Source organism: Chaetura pelagica, unplaced genomic scaffold (assembly GCF_000747805.2).
Source record: "Chaetura pelagica isolate M959 unplaced genomic scaffold, ChaPel_1.0 scaffold270, whole genome shotgun sequence".
NCBI classification, from domain to species: Eukaryota; Metazoa; Chordata; class Aves; order Apodiformes; family Apodidae; genus Chaetura; species Chaetura pelagica.
The window spans coordinates 220,579-233,419 of NW_009951925.1; the positions used below are offsets into that span (position 1 = coordinate 220,579).

The window sequence follows — 12,841 nt, forward strand, 5'->3', positions numbered from 1 at the left end:
CCGTCACAGCCCCCGCGCTGCCGGCTTGGCCTGGGCAGGGTCAACCGACGTGGAGCTAGGCAGGAAGGTTTGCACAAACCTTCTCCTTTGGGTGCCGGGAGTTTGTTTTTTCCCTCTGAAGTGTTGTTACAGGTTATGAGGCAGCTCGTGCTCAAAGCTTGGACTTTTTCCTCCCTTAAAACGGTATAAAACTAAGGGAGAACTGAAGCTGCCTGCCCTCAGCTCTACCGAGCACTAAATCCTTTCGAAGTTGCTTTTGTTTTTTCCCAAGTTTCCAGCCTAAAATACTCAGTTTTACAAACTTACGTGTATTTTCCAGGTGTTAATCTTGTATATAACGGTTTCTGGACTGTAACAATGATCAATCCAAAGAGCAGCTTTCATAGAGGTGTTTCCCAGGTTTTGCACGGTGCAGGATTTATTACTTTCAGCTGTTCCTTAGGTCTTTGTGAATCCAGGCTTTTATTTGGAGCAGTCACCTTGTATTTAGTTTTTAAAGACAAGTGTTTGATGAGTTGTGAGACTAGCTGAAGTGCAAGCGGCTGTTTTGAAAAAATACTGTTTTTCAGAGGGTTTTGTCTATGTTTGCTTTCATTCTCAGAAGATAATTCTTTCCAGCATTCAGAAGTGTATTTTAGAGGGGCAGTTGTAGGGGTGTTACTGCAATCTTTGAAAAGAGCTGATGCAAGTAGCACTTGTTTTAGTATCAAGTTACAAATTTGTTGTGAAACATGGGTATTTTGGAAGTTTGTGTAAAGTCCAAGTGAACTTTGCTGGCTCTGAGGTTCACTCAGTGCAAGTGTGAAGTGTGAGCGTGTGGGGGAGCTGTAAGTGCTTCTCGTTTTTCTCGTTGTTTTTAAGCATACTTCTGAAAGAAGTGGCTGTTCCAGATCGCTTTCCCCAGATTGCTTGTCGTACTCTTTTTCTCTTTTCCTGGCATACATCTTTGTCTCTGAGCTCCATGAGGTTGGACAATTGATCTTGCAAAAAAACACGAAGATGTGTGGGAATTAGTGGTGTGTTTTTTTTCCTTTTTGTCTGGATCAGCTCTCTGGTCTGATGTTCTGTTCTGTGCCAGCCCAGAGCTGCAACTGCTGTGGTGTTTTTGTGGTGCTGGTTTTGCTGAGTGCAGCATGTTTTCATGCTGGCTTAAGGTGTTTATGAAACTTCAGGTTTCTGCTGTAGTCCTTGTAAGCCGGTCTAACTAACTATTGGCTGCAGCAAAAAGGGACTCTGCTTCCTCATTTCTTTGGGAAAAGTGTTGTCTCAGGTTCTGCTGCTGCTCTGATTAGCTCACTGGTTGGACTGAAAGATGATTTTGTGTCAGGCAAAAGGGAAGTGGAAGAGGGCTTCACAGCTGTTTTCTAGGCCTGGCTGCACAGCATGGGAGTGCTGACCCCTGGCAGCAGTGACCTGGTGTTAAACTGGCCCAAGGTGGCTGTGAAGCTGCACCCCAAGGTAGCAGCCGGCTCTGCTGTCCTGGCTGTGAACAACCTGGTGGGCATTTCTGTTGCTGCAGTTGCATTTATACAATGGAGTCCAACCATCTTTGATGGTGTCTGGACGGAATGGACGACAGACCAGATGTGTCTGCACCAGTCAAGATGTATTGCATATAACGTTGGGGTCTTAACTATTTGGATGAGAGGCACAAGTACAGCAAAAGTGCAGGGAAATTGAGAGATAAGAATGGGAGTGCAGTTTGAATGCAAAGGGTATATTAGCAGTGAATTTTGCCATTAAAATGCTGGCAACTTGTTATCAAATTCTGTACAAGGCCTAGAATATTAATTATCACCTTTAAAGGATTCGACAGTCTTAATAATGAAGATTACTTAATGTTAAGTTTGCTAATAAAGACAGTGAAAGAATTAATATTTCTCACCCTTGCCAGGCCACAGTTTGGTGTCCTTGGGTGGATCATTATTCTCCAGAATCAGTCTCTCTGGCAGGTGTCTCTGCTGGAGAGAAGGTCCAGCAGCCTCCTGGGAAGGGGCACAGGAGTGTCCCCCATCAAAGATGGGACCAGGCTTTTATAGAATGAAGTGGATTGACTGCTGTCATTTAACCATTAGCCATACCTCCAACATCTGTAATTGGAGAATAAAAAGAAAACAGTAGAAAAATTCATGAAAGCCCAGTTCCCACCAAGCAAACTCTTCTGTTTGTCTGTCCCTACTTTATCTCTCTTTCGAGCCTGGTTGTGCCTGGGCTGAGCTCTGTGTTCTTCAACATCAGAGAGCAGCTGGTGTTATGAACATGCACTTAGCCTCTGTTTGTACCTTTCAAGGTTGTTAGAGCTCAGAGTTTGCTGGGCCTTTTCCTTTATCATGGGAATCTTTCACTTAAGGCCTGGGCCTGCAAAACTGAGTCAAAAAGCAGTTGAATCATAGAGGGAAACTGAGGCAGGCATATTGAGAGATGGAGCATCCTGCTGCAGGTGGAGGCCAACGGGGATCTGTCTGCCTGGATTTGTTTCTTGCTCCAGCAGTGTCCAGTGTGTCTAGATCACCTTCACAGGCTGGGCCAGATTTATGCAGTCGATTTAACAGATTTAAATAGGTCACAAAAAACTTCAGTAATTGCAGCAGCCTCTTAACCTTGCTTAGCTGGGTGTGGGTGCCATACCTGACTACAGTTCAATGTCTGCTATTTCCAGGGAAAATGCCTCAGCTGTGTACAGAGGTTGAAGGGAATTCACAGAGAGATGCACATCTGGCTGAAACCCAGCCTGCAGTGCAGGAGTCTTCAGGGAGAAGCTCTTCACAGCTGGCTGGTAGAAACCTTCCTGTGATGAAGCCAGTGAAGAACACTAGAGCTGGTGAGTGGCCCCAACAGACTAGTAAGGAAAAGGTCAGTCTATGCTGCTGAGACCATTTTGTAAAATGAGTCCAGAAGAGGTAGCAAATACATAACCTTTATTTGCTTGACTAATGTGACTCACTCAGGTTTTGCAGAATTCCAATCCATTATTCAAAAGACTGTTTCTAGTTCTAATTGCCATTTCCATTTAGGTGATCTCCTTATCAGCTGTTGGAAAGCTGCTGCCACTTCAGTATCTGCAGAATTCTTTCTAATTCTGTCAGCATGTGCTGGATGGGAAGGATCTGAATTTTTACATCCCATTTTCATTAATTTTTCAGAGGAGCAAGATGGAGAAGACATTGAGAGAAGGAAGAGGAGGAGGAAGGCAACCAAACGGAAAAGAGAAGGGAAAAGTCAAGAAGAGGAAGGGTCTTTGTCTTGTGGCATCAAGCTGGATGATACCCTTGATCGCACCTTAGAAGATGGAGCCAAACAACACAACCTGACGGTTGTCAATGTGCGGAACATCCTGCACGTGAGTGTAGTGGGACTGGGACAGGGAACAGAGAAGACTCCAGCTTTTAGAGAGAGTGCAATCTGGGCTTGAGTGTAGAACTGATGGGAGAATTTGATTTCATAAACAAGGAAGACTTGGTGGCCATCCATCTCCTAATCACTCCTGTAAAAAGCTGAAGAGAGAATCACGTGGTGTGTGTATAAGTTAACCTGGACCATCTATTTTAAATGGCAAATGGATTTGTTTTACTGTGCCATAATAGCAGTAGCAATTGAGCTAAAGTGCATGCTTCTGGTTCCAGGTGAGGAGGTGTGAACTCAGTTTCTTGCTTTGAGTGAACTGTTTCATGACAAAGTCCTGATGGAACTCCAGTGATGCTGACAGGAATGCATTAATGACCCCAACCAGTTTTAGTCCATCACACAGATTCCAGTTAGGAAGAACTGCAATATCTGTGCTGTCACAGCTGTGTAGTGAAACTTCTAATTCCACACCTACATTAGGTTTAGGTTTTGGTCTATCCTATGAACAGGGTCTGGAAAGCAACAGTATTTATTTTCCCACAGGATCAAAAATAGTGCTTTTTGATTTCCCCCCCCCTGCAGCTGGTGGTGTTCTAATCCAGGTGATCTCAGGTGTTTTCCCTTCTTGCTATCCCTGTGGCAAACAGCCACAAATCTTTCAGGCAGACTCCCCAGCTGATTTTGTGCAGGTGCCATAAATTGAAACCTTTTTCTGTCCTGTGGGACTGGAAGGGCTTAAATACTTACCAGTCACCCACCTTCCCCAGAGCATTGTTCGCCTTCAGAAAATGCGGTCACAGATACTGTGTCTCTTCTGGCTTCTCTATTTCTTTTAAATACATGCAGTGTTTTATGAAATAGTATAGCACCATGTTTCTAAGTGTAGATTATTATATACTTTCTCTAGAGACCTAAACCTGTAGTATTTTGGAAGCCTTTGAGTACTTCAGGATATAAGTTTTCTCTTGCAGCTTCATAGCAGCGTTTCTCATGTCACCAGGATTGACATGTTTGTCTGATGATGTGACAGGAGGGAAGGGAAACTGGTGTGGGCTTTTCTTTCAACTATTTTCTTTCCTTCTGCTGGAAATCTATTCCATGGAACATTCACAGATAATGTAATGAAAATGTTATAGCTGCTGTGCTTTCCTGTTATGTTTGATCACTGGACAGTCCTTTTGTTACAATGTAATTACAAAGTGTATTTGTACACTCAGTATTTCTCCATCATGTTTCCAACTAGTTTATTTTAACCTAAAGTCTGTTTCTTTTTAACAAACAAATAAATTATACTTTTTTTGTGCTCCTCTAGGAAGTCATCACAAATGAGCATGTGGTTGCCATGATGAAAGCAGCCATCAGTGAGACAGAAGATATACCTTTGTTTGTAAGTAAAAAGCTTCTTCAGTTTGGTTTTATTTTTTCAGTTGTTCCAAATACACCTTCCCCAGTCTTGTCTTCTTGGTCCATGGTGTACTACAGAGAACAGGTAGTACCATCATTTATATTTTGTTACCAGATTTGGTACCAACCTGAATGAAGTGAGTAGTGTGTAAGTGTAAATAATGAAACAGGATTTTGAGGTTATTTTTGATGTCTAAATGGTAATGTATTTAAAAAAACGGTCTTGGGGTAAAGGGTTACTGGGGAAAAGTTTGCAATTAAGGAGAATAGCTGAATAGATTGTTGTTTGCTTTTTTTAAACTCTCAGGAGCCCAAAATGACTCGTTCCAAACTGAAGGAAGTTGTGGAGAAAGGTGTGGTAAGTACATCACCTGCTCTTGCTATTGCACCCTCCCCCTACTCCAGTAGGTTTGATTGTTAGATCTTCAAGAAGTGCAAGGTGTGCTTTTGTGTGGTTTATTATTAAGAAGAAAAAATAGCCTAAAACAATGTAAGAAAGAATTCATTTTAGCTGAGCAGAATAGAACCAGGTCAGAGTTAAAAATGCAGTGAATTGATAGTATCCATCATACTAAAGTTACTGCCTGTAGAGATCCCCTGGGCAATCCAGAAAGGTTTTGTTTGAAGCCTGTTTGTTGTTCCTACTTTGGAGAGAAAAGGCCACAAGCTCAAAAACTCATTTGTTTTAATAGGTTGTCAAAGCTTTGCTTTTCAGAGATAGTCAAAAGTGTTTTTGCTGTCTTTAGGTGATTCCAACATGGAATATTTCTCCAATTAAGAAGGCAAATGAGGTGAAAGTAAGTGAACTACTGGGAAATGGGAATCTGCATTGGAGGTACCAGTAAGTAGGATCGAGCAGGGTGGCAGGAGTGAAAGACCTTCAAGTACTAGAAACTTGCCCTTGAGTCGGTGTCTGTTCATGCAGTGTCCGTCCTATAAATGCTGAATCATTTGTGCCTGTTCTTGGTACCTTTTCAAACCACTTACTTTGCTTTACTCATCTTAGTCAATTCTTTGTTTTCTTCAGCCTTTTCTCCTTCCTTTCTGAGCTTCAGGGTATTTCCTCAGTTAGAAATCTTGGGTTGGATCATGTGCCTTTAGGGTGCAACTCCATTTTTCATGTAAAAAGTTGATGCCTTTCTTCTGTTGCAGCCACCTCAGTTTGTGGACATTCCTCTTGAGGAAGATGATTCATCTGATGAGGAGTACCAGCCTGAGGATGAGGATGAGGATGAGACTGCAGAAGAGGTAAATGCAATTTGTACAAGGATCTGTTCTTCTTAGCAAGGAGTTCTCTGCATGTTTAAGGCTGTAGAATGTTCTCTTGATTTAAAAACATTAGAACTGGTACGTTGCCCCAGACCTTCTGGTAATCTTTCTTCAATGCTGAAGAAAAGGAGACTTTAGAATATTGTTTGAAGAAATTTTTATTTGGCGCATGATTGGTTGCATTTTCTCTCTAGAGCCTGCTGGAAAGTGATGTAGAGAGCACTGCTTCCTCTCCTCGGGGAGCCAAGCGATCGAGGACGAGAAGATCATCTGATGAAGAGGGAGGGACACTCTGCGAGGTAAACTTATAGAATCTGCTGAGTTGAAAGGGACCCATCCAGGATCATGGAGTTCAACTCCTGTCCCTGTGTAGGGCACCCCAAGAATCACCCCATGTGCCTGAGAGCACAAATGCTTCTTGAACTCAGGCAGGCTTGGTGCTGTGGCCACTTCCCTGGGGAGCTTGTGCCAGTGCTCAGTCACCCTCTGGGTGAAAAACCTTTTCCTGATATCCAACCTAAACCTCCCCTGATTCAGCTTCCTGCCGTTTACCCTAGTCTTGTCACTGGTCGCGGGAGTGAAGAGATCCGGACCTGCCCCATCTTTTCCCCTTGTGAGGAAGCTGGTTTTATTTTCTTTAGAAACAACTTGCAGTATTTATTCCTAAATGATTGATGCCAAACCAGAAAGACACATGATTTCTTAAAGTTGGGGTGGCATTACAGGGGCTATGTGGCTTCAGGGTCCCACTGCAATGGCTCCTGCATGAGCAGTGAAGTGCAACCCTCACAGAAAGAGCTTAGTCTAAAATAAATAGGAGTACTTAAAGCACTGGCAATGGAAAACATTGGCTCTTCAGAGAATGATTATTTCACTGATTATTTTTGAGAGGATTGCAGAAGAATTTCTGTGCTTGGCTGAGGAGGGGAAGGTTATTTTGATAAAAGCATAAATAAATTTGTGGTGATTCTGCACTGTCCAGTCAGTGGGAGGACTGTGTGCAGTGTGCTCAGAGCTGAGTGTCAGCAGACAGTAGTGACAGGGTGACAGTGGGAGCTGACCACTGACACTGGAATTAGAGCAATAATGTTTAAAAAAATATATTTTCACTTTCTAATCCCCATGAGTTTGGTTTTGAGAGGATTGGCAGCCTGACACAGTTACTAGTGCTCAGCTTTCTCAACTCTACTGATGTTGAAACCAATACTCCCATCTCCCAAAGGTTTCCTTTCCTGCAAGTCTTTTGAGTAGTAAATTTGCTTTTATTTTCTGCAAATCATATGGACTGTATATATGAAAAACCCATTTCCTTCCAGGAAGCATTTATTTTGTGGTGGGCTCTGGTCAAACAGAAAAAAAACCCAACTTACTCTGTTCTCAGAAATTTATGTTCTAAATAAAACCTTTTAACAAAGGCCTTTTTAATTAGATGGAGGGGGCTGCTACACATGTTGGCAGACATATTAGTGCTGAAGTAGTTCCAATGGGACCTCCACCACCTCCTAAACCAAAGCAAACCAGAGACAGCACCTTCATGGAGAAGCTGCATGCAGTGGATGAAGAGTTGGCGTCAAGCCCAGTGTGCATGGACTCTTACCAGGTACTGGTTTTGGGGGTGCTGTAACAGTGTGGGTTTAGTTGAGGGAAATTGTTAGAAAGCTTTCTGGTGTGCTCTCCTCTTGATTCTCCTGCATTCTTCTCTCCTTTTGTAACTTGAAAGAAGTTGAATCTCTGTAGTGTGCAGAACACAAGCTTTGTGAGAGCAGAGTCAGCTTTTAGTCAAGTGTTCTTAGTGACACACACGGTTTCTTGAATCTTAGGGGTTGGAAGGGACTTCTGGAGATCGTCAAGTCCAACCCTCTCTGCTGCAGTGGGAAGACCTAGGGCAGGTCACACAGGAATGTGTCCAGACAGGTCTTGAAAGTCCCCAGAGAAGGAGAGTAGTTCTATTACATTTACATAACTAAAGAAAAGAGTATTCCTTGTGAAAGATGCTGATCAGCTTAGTTGTGTTTTGCAGGAAGGTGCACTGTTAGCACCTGAGGAAGCTTGATTGTAAGAGTACTATTGTTTTATCATCATCATAATAATGAGATCACTAGGCTGTGTTACTGTGCAGGGGTAAGTGAGGAGTAGTGAAGAAACAGTCCTGTACTGCTGCTCAGGATTTATTTCTGATAATTTCAGGGAGAGCAAACAGAGTAAAACATATGTGAAGGTATCAAATACTGCAAGTGGAGATTGATTGCTTGACAGTTGACAAGAGTTTAGCATGAGATCATGGAATTGTCAAGGTTGGAAAAGATAAATGAACAATAATCTATTTGTAGTCAATAACAGTTTAATAGCAAGAGTAATTAAAGTTTAGTTTTCTCAGACTACTGAAGTAAATTCTTGATGGTAGGAATCTTAATATTTTTGCTACTGGGGCTGAAAACCCCACTGCTGGAGAAACTGAGAAGAGTAGAGACACTGAATCCCTTCGTGCTTTCCCTTCACCTTTCAGGGTCTGGAGGACAGTCTGATTGCCTTCCGCACGCGCTCCAAGCGGCCACTGAAGGACGTTCCCCTGGGGCAGCTGGAGGCTGAGCTCCGCGCCCCCGACATCACACCCGACATGTACGACCCCAACACCGCAGATGATGAGGAGTGGAAGAGGTGGCTTGGAGGGCTCATGAATGATGATGTGGAGAATGAAGGTGTGTGACAGTCCTGGTGGTTGCTGGGGTTGGTGTTACATTGAAAGCGTGGATCTTGGACTTGGTGATCTAGGCTGAGCCACCATCCCTGCAGACATCTAAAAAGACAGATGTGCGGGGGGACGGGGTTTAGTGGTGGATGTGGCACAATTGGTGTAGTGGTTGGACTCCATGATCTTGAAGGTCTTTTCCAGCCAGGCTGATACTGTGATCTTTTTTCTCTTACTTGTACATGACATTCTTGGCTGCAACCATTATCTTCTTTAGTAATAGGCATGTTTAGCATGTCATCAGCTTTCCTCATCACGTGCGAAGTTTTTTATTCTTCAAATGTCTCACTTTGAAAGAAGCATGAGCCAGCACCTGCAGCAACTGGCAGCCATAAATGAAGGTTGTGTGTTTCAGCTCTTGATCCATTTTGTTGTGTCATGAAGTTGGCAGCATTGATACAGAATCACAGAATTGTCAGGGTTGGGAGGGACTTCTAGAGATCACCTAGTCCAACCCCCCTGGCTAAAGTAGGATCACCTGGAGCACATCACCCAGGGCAGCATCCAGGTGGGTCTTGAGTACCTCCAGAGAAGGAGACTTCACAACCCCCCTTGGCAGCCTGTCCCAGGGCTTTGTCACCCTCAAAGTAAAGAATTTTGTCCTCCTATTTAAGCAGAACTTCCCATGTTCCAGCTTGTGCCCGTTGCCCCTTGTCCTGTCACTGGGAACTACTGAGCAGAGTCTGGCTCCATCTTCCCTGCATCCACCCTGAAAGACTTACAGGCATTAATAAGGTTTCCCCTCAGCCTTCTCTTCTGCAGTCTGAGTAGTCCCAGCTCCTTCAGCCTTTCCTCATAGGGGAGATGCTCCAATCTGCCAGTCATCTTCCTTGCTCTACATTGCACTCTCTCCACCAGTTCCCTGTCTGTTCTGAACTGGGGAGCCCAGAACTGGTCCCAGTTCTCCAGATGTGACTTCACCAGGGCAGAGCAGAAGGGGAGAAGAACCTCCCTTGATCTACTGGCCACACTCTCCCTTATGCACCCCAGGATTCCATTTGCCTTCTTGGCCACCAGGGCACATTGCTGAACCTATTTGGGTCATGATCCTTCTTGGGGACTTTATTATTTTGGTAGAAACAACTGTTTTGTTTTTTGAGATGAGCAAGTTTTGGGCCTTTACTCCCTTTTGTCCTGAATTTACCAGTTACTTACAGTTGTGTAAATTGAATATAAACCACAAATTGAAATACTACTGCTGCAGTCTTTCTACATGTGCCTGAAACCCAGGTCATAGAAAATAAATCCAGTTTTTCTAAATGGGAACAGCTACAAATAAAGGATGGTGGTAGCTCAGTTTGTTAAAAGGATGATCTTTGGATCTCTACCATAAAAAATAGCATTAATTTCAAGCAGTAATCCTAGCTTTCTGTGCCAGGTCAGGCAGCAAAGGAAGTGCCTCTGCTCCTGGAAGCTGATGGTCTTGGGGCAGGATAATGACATTTCAAACCATGCTTCTTACTAGATGAAGCAGATGATGATGATGACCCTGAGTACAACTTCCTGGAAGATCTGGATGAACCAGATACAGAAGACTTCAGAAATGATCGTGCTGTGAGAATTACCAGTAAGTCCTTAGGGGATTCTACCTCCTTGCTTGTTAGGATTAGTGATTAATTTTGCCAAGTGTTTTGTTGCAAAGATTTTTGTGGCATAGGCCAATTTAAAAAAAAACAAAAACTGCATCCTGACTTGAACAGCTTTCCTTTGCAAAACTGGTTTGTGTGAGGAAATGAAAGGGTCCGACCTGAGCTGCTGTGCTATCAGATGCAACTTTACTCCCTAGCAAAGACCCAGGAGGAACACCTTGGTGGTGGTGCAATCTTTCATGAATCTTTAACCCAGTCAGGACAGAATGTTTGCCTCATGACTTGAGTGAAGTTGAATTTTCTCCAAGTCCTTGCCACCTTTGAGTTAGTTTTATAAACATACCACTCTCCATCTGCTCAAGAAAGTGCACTTGGTCTTATTACAGGTTTATATAACTTAAAATTTAATCCTGAAAATTAATGTTTATATTTTTAAATCTAAACAATCTCAGCTGAAGTTTTTTGGTGCCTGGCATTAAAAAGGGATTTAATAAGAGGGCCTCTCTTTGCAAGAGGAGAGTTTTCTGTTGCAAGAGAGATTCCTCAAATGCCTTGATATTGACAGGATTAGTAAGTGCTCCTTGTAAAAGGATCTTCACACTTCTTTTTAATTTTGCTTGCAGAAAAGGAAGTGAATGAACTGATGGAGGAGCTGTTTGAGACAGTAAGTGATAAATTAGGTGGAGCACTGAGTAATGAACCTTTCTCATATCTGATATGAAATCTCTAAAGCCATAAAGGGGTGGTTCCTGTAAGATGCTTTGTGCTGACTTTGTGCCAAGGGCCTTTTCATAAAAGTGTAATTTGTAGCCTTCCTACAGCCTAACATCTGTAGGAACTTCCATAAGCCTCTGCAGTGATAATTATCTGTGATAAGATGATTATCATGAGCTTTATTAGCTAAAGACTGGTGGTAAATGTACTGTTTGAGCATTCTGTTCCTTACTCTTGTTCCACATTGGTGTCAGTTTCAGGATGAAATGGGTTTCTCCAACATGGAAGATGAAGGTCCAGAAGATGAAGATAATGTTACAGAGTCACGTCCAAATTTTAATACTCCACAGGCACTTAGGTAGGATCATCTGGTTGTGGTTGTTGAGGAGAGACCTCATTGCTCTCTACAACTACCTGAAAGGAGGTTGTAGGGAGGTGGGAGTTGGGCTCTTCTCTCAAGTGAATAATGACAGGACCAGAGGAAATGGCCTGAAGTTGCTCCAGGGGAGGTGTAGACTGGATGTTATAAAGAATTTCTTTACCAAAAGAGTGGTTGGACAGTGCAACAGGCTGCCCAGGGAGGTGATGGAGTCACCATTCCTGGAAGTGTTTAAAAAAATAGAGATGTGGTGCTCAGGGACATGATTTAAGCCCTGAACGGGTTGATGAGGTTATGGTTGGTGGATTGAGGTTATGGTTGGACTTGATGATCTTCAAAGTCTTTTCCAACCAGGATGATTTTGTGAGATTGAACATGTAACTTAAAATCATAGGGGTTGGAAGAGACCTCTGAAGATCATCGAGTCAAACTCCCCTGCTGCAGAAGGAAGAGCTAGGAAAACTTTACTGATTGTGATACATCTGAAGAAGGTGACAATAACAACGAAAATGGAACTGTTTAGAGAAGGACAGCAAGAATGCCTGCATGAAAAGATTGGTACAGGGTGTCCTGTGTCAGAGCTGAAACCAGCCCAGGTCTTGCAGAGTGTTAATCTGTCCCAGCAAGCCAGCATCTCTAGTGTAGGATTCAATCTCCATCTATATATTATGTCCCTCTATGTTTAAAATGTGTTTTATTTCTTAAGTCCATACACATATGTCCTCTTTTATTAGACTAATTCTTACGAGAAAATTGTTTCACTACCTGCCAAGTTTCTTACTCCAGCTGTATAAGTATCAGCTGTCAGTGGAGCAGGATGTTGCATGACTGGTGAGGATCCTTCAAAGCAATGGGGAGAGAAACAGGATACTGTGGTGCTTCATGTGTGATCAAAGCTGTGGGGGAGCTGTGCAGAGAAGGTCCCAACCTCAAAGTGATGTCCACTTATCTAACTTGTGTTTTACACTGTGATGGTGGGTGTCGTGTTCTGAAATAATTTCAAAAAAATGTCTGTTTTCTTGCCTTTTTTATAAAAGTATTTTTAATTGTGTTAAGGTGAGGGGTCAAGTTAATTTACTGCTCTTACAGTTTTTGTTTCCAAGAAACACTTGAGCAGCTGGTATCACAGAATGTTTGGGGCTGGAAGGGACCTCTGGAGATCATCTAGTTCTACTCCTCTGGCAGAGCAGGGTCACCCAGAGCAGGTTGCAGTTTGACCAGGTGTCACCTTATCTTCTAATTAAATAGCTTGGATGTAATGGTGACCTTTTCTAAGGAAAACGTTTCTGTAAGATAGCTGAGGCCTAGGTCTGAAATTACTATTATGGTTGAAAATCAGCTTTTGATTATTTTTTAATTGGCTTTTGATGATTTTTTTATGTGGGTTATAAA

General features: G+C 42.9%; 2 protein-coding genes across 2 annotated transcripts in view; one reads left to right on the forward strand and one right to left on the reverse strand.

Moving 5' to 3' along the window:
• The window catches only part of SYT11 (synaptotagmin XI), a 21,461-nt gene extending 17,344 nt beyond the window's left edge, over positions 1-4,117 (reverse strand). Inside the window, exon 1 of the mRNA XM_009996084.1 lies at positions 4,093-4,117. Within this exon, the coding sequence (XP_009994386.1) occupies positions 4,093-4,117 (25 nt within the window). The remainder of the gene's footprint in view (positions 1-4,092) is intronic.
• GON4L (gon-4-like (C. elegans)) overlaps positions 3,149-12,841 on the forward strand; it is a 29,381-nt gene continuing 19,688 nt past the window's right edge. Inside the window, exons 1-11 of the mRNA XM_009995954.1 lie at positions 3,149-3,340; positions 4,658-4,732; positions 5,057-5,107; positions 5,496-5,546; positions 5,902-5,997; positions 6,213-6,317; positions 7,448-7,618; positions 8,525-8,717; positions 10,233-10,334; positions 10,980-11,020; positions 11,325-11,428. Of these exons, the coding sequence (XP_009994256.1) occupies positions 4,688-4,732; positions 5,057-5,107; positions 5,496-5,546; positions 5,902-5,997; positions 6,213-6,317; positions 7,448-7,618; positions 8,525-8,717; positions 10,233-10,334; positions 10,980-11,020; positions 11,325-11,428 (959 nt within the window). The 5' untranslated portion in view covers positions 3,149-3,340; positions 4,658-4,687. The remainder of the gene's footprint in view (positions 3,341-4,657; positions 4,733-5,056; positions 5,108-5,495; positions 5,547-5,901; positions 5,998-6,212; positions 6,318-7,447; positions 7,619-8,524; positions 8,718-10,232; positions 10,335-10,979; positions 11,021-11,324; positions 11,429-12,841) is intronic.